At 35.0% G+C, this 12,034-nt stretch overlaps 1 protein-coding gene across 2 annotated transcripts in view; it reads left to right on the top strand.

Annotated features, from left to right (window-relative positions):
- The first annotated feature begins 3,024 nt into the window (after positions 1-3,024).
- The window catches only part of LOC149069032 (E3 ubiquitin-protein ligase MARCHF6), a 34,843-nt gene continuing 25,833 nt past the window's right edge, over positions 3,025-12,034 (top strand). Inside the window, exons 1-11 of one of the 2 annotated variants that reach the window (XM_089251243.1) lie at positions 3,025-3,190; positions 4,835-4,931; positions 6,160-6,233; positions 7,383-7,526; positions 8,327-8,544; positions 10,413-10,536; positions 10,707-10,768; positions 10,896-10,928; positions 11,357-11,408; positions 11,513-11,571; positions 11,753-11,977. In XM_089251243.1, the coding sequence (XP_089107369.1) occupies positions 3,169-3,190; positions 4,835-4,931; positions 6,160-6,233; positions 7,383-7,526; positions 8,327-8,544; positions 10,413-10,536; positions 10,707-10,768; positions 10,896-10,928; positions 11,357-11,408; positions 11,513-11,571; positions 11,753-11,977 (1,110 nt within the window). In that variant the 5' untranslated portion in view covers positions 3,025-3,168. The remainder of the gene's footprint in view (positions 3,191-4,834; positions 4,932-6,159; positions 6,234-7,382; positions 7,527-8,326; positions 8,545-10,412; positions 10,537-10,706; positions 10,769-10,895; positions 10,929-11,356; positions 11,409-11,512; positions 11,572-11,752; positions 11,978-12,034) is intronic. The other variant, XM_089251242.1, reaches the window with a different exon arrangement.

Below are 12,034 nucleotides of genomic sequence, written 5' to 3'. Positions count from 1 at the left end.
ATACTCTTATCTTTTCTATTACATTAGAATTTGGTTAATTCGAATTTTGAATAATTAAAATTTTAAGAACTCCCCTAGAGTTTTTTAAATCAAATTTAATGTTAAAAATTGTTGTTTAATTCGAACTTTTTTCATATTTTTTGAATAATTTGAAGTTGAAGGGGGCGGGGGGGAACATGATTTTTTTATGAGCAAATTCAGTTTGGAAAAACTATAAGAAGTCAGACTTTTCTTTTCTCGATCGTTAAAAACCAAATTTTTAAAGACTAATAAAAGTTTGAAAATTCATTTTTTCTTTACTCTTTCTTCCATAATTTAATGCCTATTTTGACATTGTTCAGCTGGAGTACATTGAGACTGTGTACCACTTGGTACCGATTATGCTTTTTCACAACCTATACATCAAAGTGTCACATTCAAAACCTGAATCTTTTTATTGCCATTGAAGTATAGAAAGTATCGGAAAGTTCAGATCTAATATGTGAATGAAAGTATATTTCATTGATAGCATACGAATGAGAGGGAATGTGTGGGAAACAGTTTCATAACAGATGATCATGAACTGTTTCCATAAATCAGGCTTTGAACATTGTCGAGAAATTCTGCAGTGATGCTGATTCGAGAACAGTGGAATAATGTTGCAGCTAAGATAAATTGTTATAATTATAAAGTATTAAAATTGGGAAACAGTTTCTTAACCTGATAAATTTTTGATAATTGACGATTATTATCCTATGTGAATGTTCATGATTAAGTTAAGATTTTTCGCCATTTTACAGATTCAGCATAGATCCAGATAATTCAATTTTGGATGATTCAAACTTTTTCCCCAGTAACTTTGGGCTTCGAATTAACCAAGTTTGACTGTATATATACGCTATTCTTTGACTGCCTTGAATTTAGATGGGGGGGGGGGGGTGGAATGATAAATTTGAAACAGTATATTTTTTCTGTTATCCAAATGTGAACAAAAGATGGCTCTTCACATTGCCAGATGATCTGATAAAGGAATGGAAGAAGAGGATACATGTTTGATTAAGAAGTGTGCTTCACAAAATATTTGGACTTGTCATTGCTGAAACAAGAGGCTTTTAAGGAGGCTAAATATCTTGGCATTGTCGATGAAAGTGTTATAAGCTTTATGGACCTCAAGCAAAGTGATGTTCTGGGATCTTATACTGACACCGAAATACCTGCTTACATATTTACACTTACTCTCAAAAATCAGTACCTAATCTCATTATCATTAGGTTACTTTGCATTTAGTGCCCCTGGTGTGTCTGTGGGTTTCTCAAGAAATGGTTCTCAACCAGGGGTTCACAGACTTCTTAAAAGTTTGTGAGCTTGGAGGAGAATTAGCTTATTATTGTTTCTACATTAATTATGTGCTGAATATTATTCTGTAAAAGGTTCCCTGGCCCTCATCTTATTGGCACAAAGGGTTCATAAAACATTAAAGGTTAAGAACCTTTGGTTTAGAATATAGGCATAAAGTTACTGGAAATATTGAGTGAGCTTATAGGTGGGGGATCAAACTCAATATTTCTGTAGGTTATTATGGATATGTGCGAGTGCTGGGTGGCTTGGGCTCATGGATTGGATACAAGTTTACGCCTATGGTTAAGAGCAATGGTTCTCAAAGTGTGTGCAACCAAGCTCTGTCAGGGGCATCACAAACAGTTGGTGTATTAATATGTGCCTGCTCAGTGCTTTAAAATGATTATTTTATAGACTATTCTGGGAAGCTGCAAACAAACGATAACAAAGCTAAGGACATTACCTTGGTCCCCCCCACATCCTGGAGCCGGGCCCGCTATGCTGAAATCTTTGCTCCCCTTCCTTCTATGGCGAATTTTATGTAGTTTAAAAACACAGAAATAATGAGATTTGTGCCCTTGGGCGGGGGCATTTGGGTTATGGGTGGTAAAAATTTGAGAACCACTGGTTTATTGAGGGTTCTGGCCCTCCTCAAAAGTAGGTACGCCCATGTCAGTGCCATGCTTTGATGCGATGGGATCCTGAGGAAAACGCATCCCCGACTAGGAACAAAACTGTTTAGTTGGTCAGCGTGGAAGCAATTTACTTGGTAGGGAAGGGGGTAAACGTGGCTATAGAGCCCATTGCAACCAATTTAGGTTATTAATGGTAGTGAAGCAAAAAAAAATCAGAAAACGGAGGGAGAGGAAGCAGAACCATAAATCAACCAGTCTTAGCCACTATTAGCTGGGCCTTCTTAAGAGTATCATGGGGGCCCCCAGGCCAAGTGGTTTTTTTGAGGCCCTACCAGGTAAATTCTAGAAAATTTCATCCAAATCGCATTTTTGTGAGGCCCCTCTTCTCTTGAGGCCCCCAGGCTGTGCCCGGGTGGACCCATGCGTTAAGACGGCACTGACTATTAATCCCCCTTCACAGTACATACACTTCCCCGTCCCTTAACACATGGGCCGAACGGCCGTGCCAGGTTTGCATTCAAGAGCATCAACGGCTTCCCCCCGGCAAATAGATTTTTCTGAGTCCCCCCAACTCTTCCTCCCCCCGGACTAGAAATGCCTGCCTACCAATTTACATGCTTAATCTCGAATATCTTAACCAAATCTCATTGACCGTGCCCGGGTGGGCCCCATGCGTTAAGGCGGTATTGCCGGGGTGTCACAAAAATGAGATTTGGTTGAAATTTTCGAGAGTAGGCATATAAATTCGTAGGCAAGCATTTTTTTACCAGGTAGGGCCTCAAGAAACCCACTTAGCCCAGGAGCCAATCGTGGTCTCTTGTCCCTTTAAGACGGCCCTCTTATCTACTTCATGACAAGGCTGAGGTTCAATAATCGGTCCCCTTAATCATAACATCGCCTCCCTCACGAATCAAACCCTGGATTACCAGTCAGACGACCACTAAATTTTTATGAAAACGGGACGTATGGCAATCACATGTAGACGACAAGTACCGTATGCGCGGTTACACATTCTTGAAATTACTTCAAAATCAATTATTTTTTCTTCCCATTCAGAAATTTAACCTTGAATGTTTTTCTTTGTTGGATTCACGTTAAATCGCGAATTTATTATTTTCTAAAGAAACAGGGGCAGCGAATCAATTTCGTATCAAATTTCTGATGTAGAAAAGAAATTGAAGCAGAAAACTCATCGTTTGTTTTCCTTGGCGCAAAGATGGACGACGGTCAGGCGCAAGGTATCCGTCAATATTTCCTCTTTTCATTATTATTACCGATTAGACGATTAAAAACAACGCCTTCTATATTTACTTGAATTAAAGTGTGAATTTACATTGCGAGTCTTTTAATAGTATCCACTCCTCTATATTTAGAAGCATTTACTCTGACGTATGGTGAATGTCGATGGCGTAATATGTGGCATCCGCGATGCGAAATGTATTAAATACATATTATAATGTACCAGTTTGTTTACAATGATATATCAGTGACCTTCCATTAAACACGATGATGTTTGAAGCTGTATAATCAATCCCAGTTATTGATACACTAAGTAAATATACTCCCGATCGTTCTCATGTAATTACAGTGGCGGGACTTCAGTTGCGTATGAAGGTATATGGGGGGGGGGGCCCCCATACTGGAGCTACTAAAAACGATGTCTAGTCAGAGGCGGATTTATAGTTTTGCCGTCGTTTTCTTGACCACACAACTTGTCGTCCTGGGTTATAGCCCGATTATCCACCCCCCCCCCCCGCAAACACCTCTGTCTCTAATCCACTCATTTGGTGACTTGCATGCGTGCACATTTTTTGGTTGCTCACTGATCTGGTCTCCTGCCTTCTAGGTCACCTATTCTTGTATACTCTATTAGTCACTCACTAACCAAATCGCTTGCTCTATAGGTCACTTTGATCACTCACATGCAGGGCTGCAACTAGTTGCTTGGTCTCCCGGGACAAGCAAGCATTTTGGTGCCCCCTGTAATGTTGGTGGAGATGGTAAAGCGGGAGTTGCATAACCTTTTATGTCTGCAGGTCAGATATGCAGTATTTCTGCCACTCGTGGGCAGAAAACTTGTATGTATCTGTGGTCAGATGACAAAATGTTGTAAATTTTTTAAAATTTCATCATAGTAAATTTGTAAATAATATGTCAAAATGTGATCCTGTGACTTTGATTACAATTTGCCTCCTTCTTTATCATTTTACCCATATACTGAAAGAGAAGGATGAAAGTTTATCCACAGATAACAAACTTCAGCCGACTACCACTTTGCAGTTCGAGGGAAATTGAATTGGGATATGTGAAGCCATCACCTTAATTTTAAATTTTTGGGGGGAAAAAACCTCAATTCAGATCAGGGTTTTAAAAATCCCAGGTGTCAGATTACTGTGGCAAATGAAAAAAATTGTCATTGGAGCCTAGTAGTTTTTTTTGTTAAATAACTGACGATGTCCGAGTACAGCACAAATTTTTCAAGTATCATGTTATCGTGTCTGTTAGCAAGAATAAAAGATTCCCCTAAGCCAGTGGTTCTTATATAAAGTGTTCATCTTGGCTCCTAGGGGCATCCCCAACCTATGTCAGGGGCTGTACAGTAAGCTGTTGATATTGATGCATGCGTGTTCAAGGCTTTGAAGTAGTTCTTTGATAAAATGTTTTGGGGAACTGCAGATGAACATTGACTGAGGGGTAAGGGAAAAGCGGGTGGCAAAAGTTTAAGCACCCCTGCTGTAAGTCAAAGTATAGGCCTATACCAATTTGGACCGTTTTTGTCACTTCAATTTATCATCCCCTGGTTTAGATGAAAACTGTTAGCAAATAAAAATATATGCTGTGGGGAAAATTAAATCTGTTAAATATTGAATCTTTTCTGTTAGATATCTGTCGTGTGTGCCGCTCTGAAGCGACGCCGGATAAGCCTCTTTATCACCCCTGCATATGTACTGGCAGTATAAAATTTATTCATCAAGAATGGTAAGTCTAGATAGACATTAATATATATTGGCTGTGTAGATTTATGTGTAATTTGCTGCTTACCAGATATTTAATGTGTTTATATTATATAAATATCGTAATCTACCATCCTGCCTATATTAAGGGGGAAAAAATATCATCCTATAATCAGGGCTGGACAAATCCCAAGTTCCAGGTTGCCATGGTGACTAAAAAATTGGTGTTGACACCTAACATTTTTTTGTGTAGCTACTAAATTGCAAGCTGAGAGCAGCACAAAATGTTTGGAATTTATAGCAGCATATCTGCCAACATGAAAGAGAGCTACTATGTCTTGAAAAAGTCAAAAGAAGCATTATTTCAGATTTTTTTTCTTTGGAATAAAAATTTTTTTGTTCTGGCACCTAGATTTGTCCAGCCCTGCTGTAATTTGCAATGATTTATTCCGTATATGCAGACTTCTTGCTATTGCCTTTATCACCCATATTGGTATCTTAAGGAATAAAATGGGTGGGTTATTGGTCAAGTTTAAATAAAAAGCAAACAAAAAAAAACATTGATTCTTTCATTTACCACCATACTCTCTTTTACACTATCCTTTGATATCTGTTTAAAACATTTTGTGACTTTTATTGAAAATTCTGGAGAAAAAAGCGTTTATATTAATTCAGAGCTATTGTAATCCACACTAATAAATCACTTTTTTATTTTGGAACTGATTATTATAAAATGAAGATGATGAATTGAGAAAATCTATTTTGCTTCCATCATCTCATTATTTTCTAGTATCAGAGAAATGCTGCCTAAGGGTATGAACATTAGTGCTTGCTTGTTACAGATGGGTTAAAAAAACCTGAATTTCAGACAACCTAAATTTTTACAATCAGTAACTGTGCTGACTCCCAGAATCGGAAGCAGAGCATATTTAAGTGTGACAGGCTGAAAATACATATATTTTAATTTTTTTTCAATGCTTTTTCACAGCTCCTTATTCTGGAGTATGTTGTTATTGTTTTCATGCAAAGTACTGTAATTATGAAAAATATTCTCTTTATATTATTAAGAACTATTAACTTATTCCAGTTATCGGTTCTTATATTACTTCTGAGCAAGTCTTAGAAAAAAATTGTTTTTTCATGCACGTGTATTAAATTCATTCATTATTCCTGCCATGCTCATTTTCTATTAAATGATGGGTATGTGTAGAAAATTAAATGCTATAATCTGATTGATCTTTCTGGATTTTCAGTCTTCTTCAGTGGTTAAAATATAGTCGTAAAGAATATTGCGAATTATGCAACCACAGATTTTCCTTCATGCCCAGTGAGTATATTTTGTTCACATAGCATCACAACATATTTACATTATTTAAAAAAAAAGAAATTGATTATTATTTTAAAAAAAAGATTGCATTAGCATATTTTTTTTTCTTAACATTAGCAAAGGTGTGCAATTCTAGTATTCAAGAGTTATTTGATGGTGTGAAATGTTATGGTGGTATAAAACCTGCTAATGATATCAGACTAAGCTAAGCTTGTGGAATCAAACTACCTTCTAGTATTAACCCTTAACTGGCGTGGTGGGGTCATTTTGACCCCATGCATTTTTTATCTTACCACCTCTTGAAAAATAAACGCATCTGAATCATCGTATTTTCAGTACCTTCAAGCTAGTTGTTTACCAGTGTTTGGCAAATTTATGATGTTATTCTACTTTTCCTTCCCCCTATATCATTGATCAAAGTTTCCGTTGGGGTCAAAATGACTTCACCATGGCACTTGCATAATTCTTTTTCTTGTCGGATGACTGGAGTGTTCAGATCAAAATGGCGTTTTGGAAGAGTGCCGGTTTTCTCGATAACGGTTTCAAATTAATGTTGAAACATCAGATATTTGAGGGGAGGATGAGGATAGTGTTGTTAGTGAATTGCATGCGAGATGTGTGTGATCAACATGTCACGGTGTTGTTTGAAAATACTGTGTTTCCAACTTAGAATAAGACTAATTTTGGTGCTTTTGTAAATATAGTAAATATTATTTTAATTTGCAAATTTTATTTTCTGACTATATTTTAATCATATCTGTTAAATTTTTAATCATTAAAATTGCATTCAAAAAGTCTTATATATAATTTAAAAAAATTTCAAGTCATGTATCCTTCCATTTTTTTCAAATGTGTGTCTTAATAAAATAAAATTTTTGGGAAAATAAAGAAATTTGAAAAAATATTTAGTGAATTTAATTGACAGATGAATGAAGTCACGTAAAACCATTGCTTTTATGAAGACTCTTTTTATTGATTTTTAAAATGCATTAATACTTGTTGGAGTCAAAATGACCCCACAACGCCAGTTACGTACAGAATTTTCACAACCCTGTTAATGGTTAAAATTGTATTTAAATAATTGGTTTTTATCACTGAATTTTCCAAAATGTTTATTTTGAATTTTTTCTCTATACCGTATTATATTAGTTTATTCACCTGATATGCCAAAGCGACTTCCAGTTAAAGACATATTCAGTGGTCTCCTCAGAAGCTTAGGTACAGCTGTTCGCTTTTGGTTGCATTACACATTGGTTGCTGTTGCATGGCTTGGCATCGTTCCTCTGACAGCTTGTAAGTTATTTAATTTTCTCTGAAAAAGTTCTATTTAGAATGATGAAATCAAAGTTTTCCAGGCTAAATAGTTATGGTCCAAAGAAATTTGAATTCCCTGATGCTCTGTCTACAGCAGGGCCATAACATACCTTCTAGTGGGCCCAGGGCAGACATTTTCTTGGGGCCCCCTTAAAAAAAGGGGAAAATTATGCAAAATAAGTGTAAATTTTTTGTGAGTCTCCCATTCAGCTCTGGGCCATGGTTGTCCCAGCCTAGTTGTGGCAGCATTCGCCAGTGGGTAGTTGTACATCAAGGAATGCTGACCGATTAGTTAATGTTCTGCCATCCACTAATTATATGTCTACTGCAGCAGTAGACAAAATGCCTGAAAATTCAAATTTCATGTGTACTATGGCTCCTTGTCCCGGAATTTCTTTCCATCATGATTCTGGCTCTAAAAGCCTTCATTCTTTTCCATCTACTGAATGTTTTGCAAAATGACTAAAATAAAATTACTCCATTGAATTTTAAAGTAACCTTATTTTGATGGAAAATGGCATGATTGTATTTGTATAAAAATCCCTAGTTTAATATTTTCAATTAAGGTAGAAAAAAAGACAGGTTCTCATGTAAAATAAACGTCGTAACAAATTTGGCAAAAAAATTTCTGTAGAATCATGTAGAGAAGTTCTTTGTAAGTTATTTGACATTGTGATGGGAAAAATGAATTATCTTATTATGATTTTATCCTTTTTACTTAGATATGTCAAAATCTCATGTTTTTTTAAATGTTTTTCATGCTTACTTTTTGTTTATAGGTCGTATTTACCGCTGTCTTTTCACTGGTTCATTCAGTTCTATCCTGAGCTTGCCGTTAGATATATTTTCAACTGAAAATCTTCTATCAGATAGTCTATATGGGTGCTGTGTAGTGACCTGCACACTTTGTGCCTTTATAAGTTTAGTATGGCTCAGAGAACAAATATTGCATGGTGGAGGTCCAGAGTGGTTGGAGCAAGAGCAAGAAGCTGCCCAGGTATATTAAATTTCTTTTTAATTGTGGCATTTGATTCTAATCAGATTTTTTAAAAATCATCTTTGATGCCAATTTTCTTTTTTGCGGAAAAGAAAAGCATTATGGGCAATATATATACAGTAGACTCTTGGTAACTTGACACCCCAAAAGTATAGACAAACATGTTGACTTAAGCAGATTTAGCTGGGTTTTGCTCTAAATTTCTGTCTGACCTTTTTTGGTGTAACTATATACATTTGAACAATTCCATTAAATAAATTCTAATGCTCATTAATTTCAATTTGGGGCTATTTCATAATAGAATCAAAACATATAAAAATAGTTTACCTCATGAAAAACAATCACATATATTTGTTTGTTTTTCCTTCCGAAGAGAAAACAAAAAATCTTCTACACTATTAACCGCAATTGTTCATCTTTCTTCTGAGTGCATAGGAATGGACGTATCACATCTACAGCTTTTAATGCATCAATCATGGCAAGATAGTGCAGATACTTCTTTATCTGAGATCTTTCTGATTCTATTTTTTCGTAGCATGAAGCACTTGCTTTTTGGTTGATTGATTCTAGAATATCGTCGTCTTCTAAAAGTCCTGAAGTTACAAGATCAGAATCAATATTCACAAATTCATCCTTGATACAATCACCCCTAGCATGTTTATGCTTTCACCACACATATAAGAGAGGAATCTTCATAGAAATTTCATTTTTCAAAGAGACTGAACAAAACCAACATGATGGAAGTAGATCCGAATGATGGCACTTGTGACTGACTTCCATGCAGAATCAATCATTTCAACAGCATCTAAACAAATTTTTGCGTCCATTCCAGCATTTTGATCTGTAATTTTCTAGAAAAAGTTTTCATACTTAGGATAATTCCTAGATCCAGTGGTTGTGAAATTGCTGTTGAATTAGGTAGTAAAAAAGCATAATTTGATTGCTGAAAGGTCTGTCATTTTTCGATGAGTGGTGCAATTATCCAAAATAAATAAAATTTTCCTCTTCTCACTTGAAAATATTCTATCTAGCTTCCTCAACCGTTGTTTAAAATTTTCTGATGTCATCCATGCCTTTTTGTTTTCCAAGAAATTGTAAAACTGAGTTGCGCCAAAAACGTTCTTTGCAACAGACAATATCAAAACTCTCAATAGATAAGATTTTCATCCCTATTAGATGTTGACAATATCAACACTTTTTTTTTACCATTCTAAGAATAACATCTTTCCTGGAAGTGCCACTAGCAGTACATGTTATAAGCTGGCTAAGAGTTTTCAAACACTCATTCTTCACATTCCCCCCCCCCCACCCCAGTGCAAAAATAGACCCATCATAGAGAACAAAGAAACAAAGGATTGTTGAAATACCCATGAACAATGTCAAAAAAATTATTAGAACTTGTAACACGGGCAATCGTAAAAACCAGTCGTGATAAAGGGAAAAAAATCGTAGTCGACTTAAGCGGAGTTAAACCAAACATGTGTCGAGTTAGAGAGTTTACCTACATTGAAATTAGTATTGTGCCAACCAAGGGAATAATACATGTCGAGTTATCAAGATTCCACTGTATATATGAGATATGTACTTATATTATTGATTTGGATAATTGGTTATCAATATATTCAATGCCTCTATAAAATTAGTCATAAAATTTTTGACTCCTAGCACTAGTTGGCTGATACATCTTTGAAAATTTCTCCAAGTTAAATTGACTATTGCTTCATTGGATGTATTTTTGATTTTTAACTACTGTAGTTTATATAACGGTTCTCTTTCGTAAATATAAAATAAACTTTTTTTATATAATAGTACAATATTTCATTTTCGAAATTTTGCTTTTTATTTTGGTGTATAATTATATGGATCAGAATAATGGAGAAGTGCAAGTGGCAGACAATAACAATGTGGCCAATGTCCGAGATGCTGCTATTCAAGCTGCAGAATTCCAAAACGTTGAAGATGTGAATGGAAATGACGCTAACCATGCTCAAGGTACATTAATTTTTCTCATCATAATAAAACAAGAATTTATTTGTTTATATTGTGATATAGGTGTAAGTAATAATTTATAGGTGACTAAATATGATCTACTTGCATTCATTATTATTGAAAGTGACTTTCTCAATGTGTGTAAATTGAAATTTTTTCTATTATGTTTTCAGATGATATAATTTGGAATCCAGTTGAATGGGATCGTGGTGCAGAGGAATTAACTTGGGAGCGAGTAAGAACTCTTTGTAAAACGTGTTCCTCTTTTATATTGTGAGCGTGCAGTGGCCTAGGTCAATAACATACTCACCCCAAGTTCCTATTTGATTTATAATATTTTTTTCTTGGTTTTTGTTTTCTAGTTATTGGGTTTGGATGGATCCTTGGTGTTTCTGGTAAGTTATCAGTTTTATTAATGGATAAAATAAATTTCTATTCAATGTACTGTTACGAGTTAGTTTCTAGTCGTTTCCTCATTTATCATGACTTATTTATATTTCACTATTCTATGTATAAGCCAATAGCACACACATTTAATATCATCATCTATATTGTTCATTTTCAATCACGTTAGGGAAGATGAGTCAGTGTCATACAATGATAATTTATCTGTTTGTACTTTTTTAAATTAAAAATTAAGTTTAGTGATACCCATGCGATTGCTTCAAGAATCAATAGAGTATAGCAAGTTGTAGCTTGCTATACTCTAATATGTGTGAGATTCATAGAATATTTTTGAATTGTTCTAATTGTGTTTAATGATGCCATCTTAATTCCATGCTTAAAAATATATTCATGTGTAATTTTTTTGTTTTATGAACAGGAACATGTTTTTTGGGTGGTGTCCTTGAATACTCTTTTCATTCTAGTTTTTGGTGAGTAAATTTAAAAAAAATCATAATTGATATTTTTTATCCGTTTTTTTTTTTGCATTGTTAAAAAAATCTCAAATTATTTTCTTGATTTTTTCCTCCTTTAGCATTCTTTCCATACCATATTGGGTATTTTGCTGTATCTGGAATCGGACTAAAAAATTATGTGAGTTTTTTTTTCTGATTTAGCTATTTATATTTGTTAGTTTTGGTTTCATTGATTGAAATTTGATACATGTTTACCATGTTTTTCACTTAGGTTTTTTTTGCATGAATATATTAGGAGGAATATCATAAATAAAATAATTACCTCACTTGTTACAAAGGTTTTAATTTTCTAATTGAAGATCTCTGCATCTGAGTTTGAAGGCCTTCTTACAACCCTTTGTGGCTATGTACTTGTTGGGATCCTTCTTGCCATGCTGCACGGTATAGCTGCGCTGATAAGACTCCAAAAGACCAGAAGATTACTAGGGCTTTGCTATGTTGTGATCAAGGTATCTCTCTTATCAGTTGTGGAAATTGGAGTTTTCCCATTGGTCTGCGGTTGGTGGCTTGATATATGTTCTCTGGTGAGTGTATATATGCTAAGCTCAAGTATTTTATATGCTAAGCCTGATTGAAAACAA

The sequence above is a fragment of the Pholcus phalangioides genome, unplaced genomic scaffold, assembly GCF_987345545.1.
Source record: "Pholcus phalangioides strain wild (caught in Gottingen) unplaced genomic scaffold, Ppha-v1.0 ptg000024l_1, whole genome shotgun sequence".
In the NCBI taxonomy this organism is placed as follows: Eukaryota; Metazoa; Arthropoda; class Arachnida; order Araneae; family Pholcidae; genus Pholcus; species Pholcus phalangioides.
The sequence above is the reverse complement of the archived record's forward strand: the minus strand, read 5'-3'. Positions and strand labels throughout refer to the sequence as shown.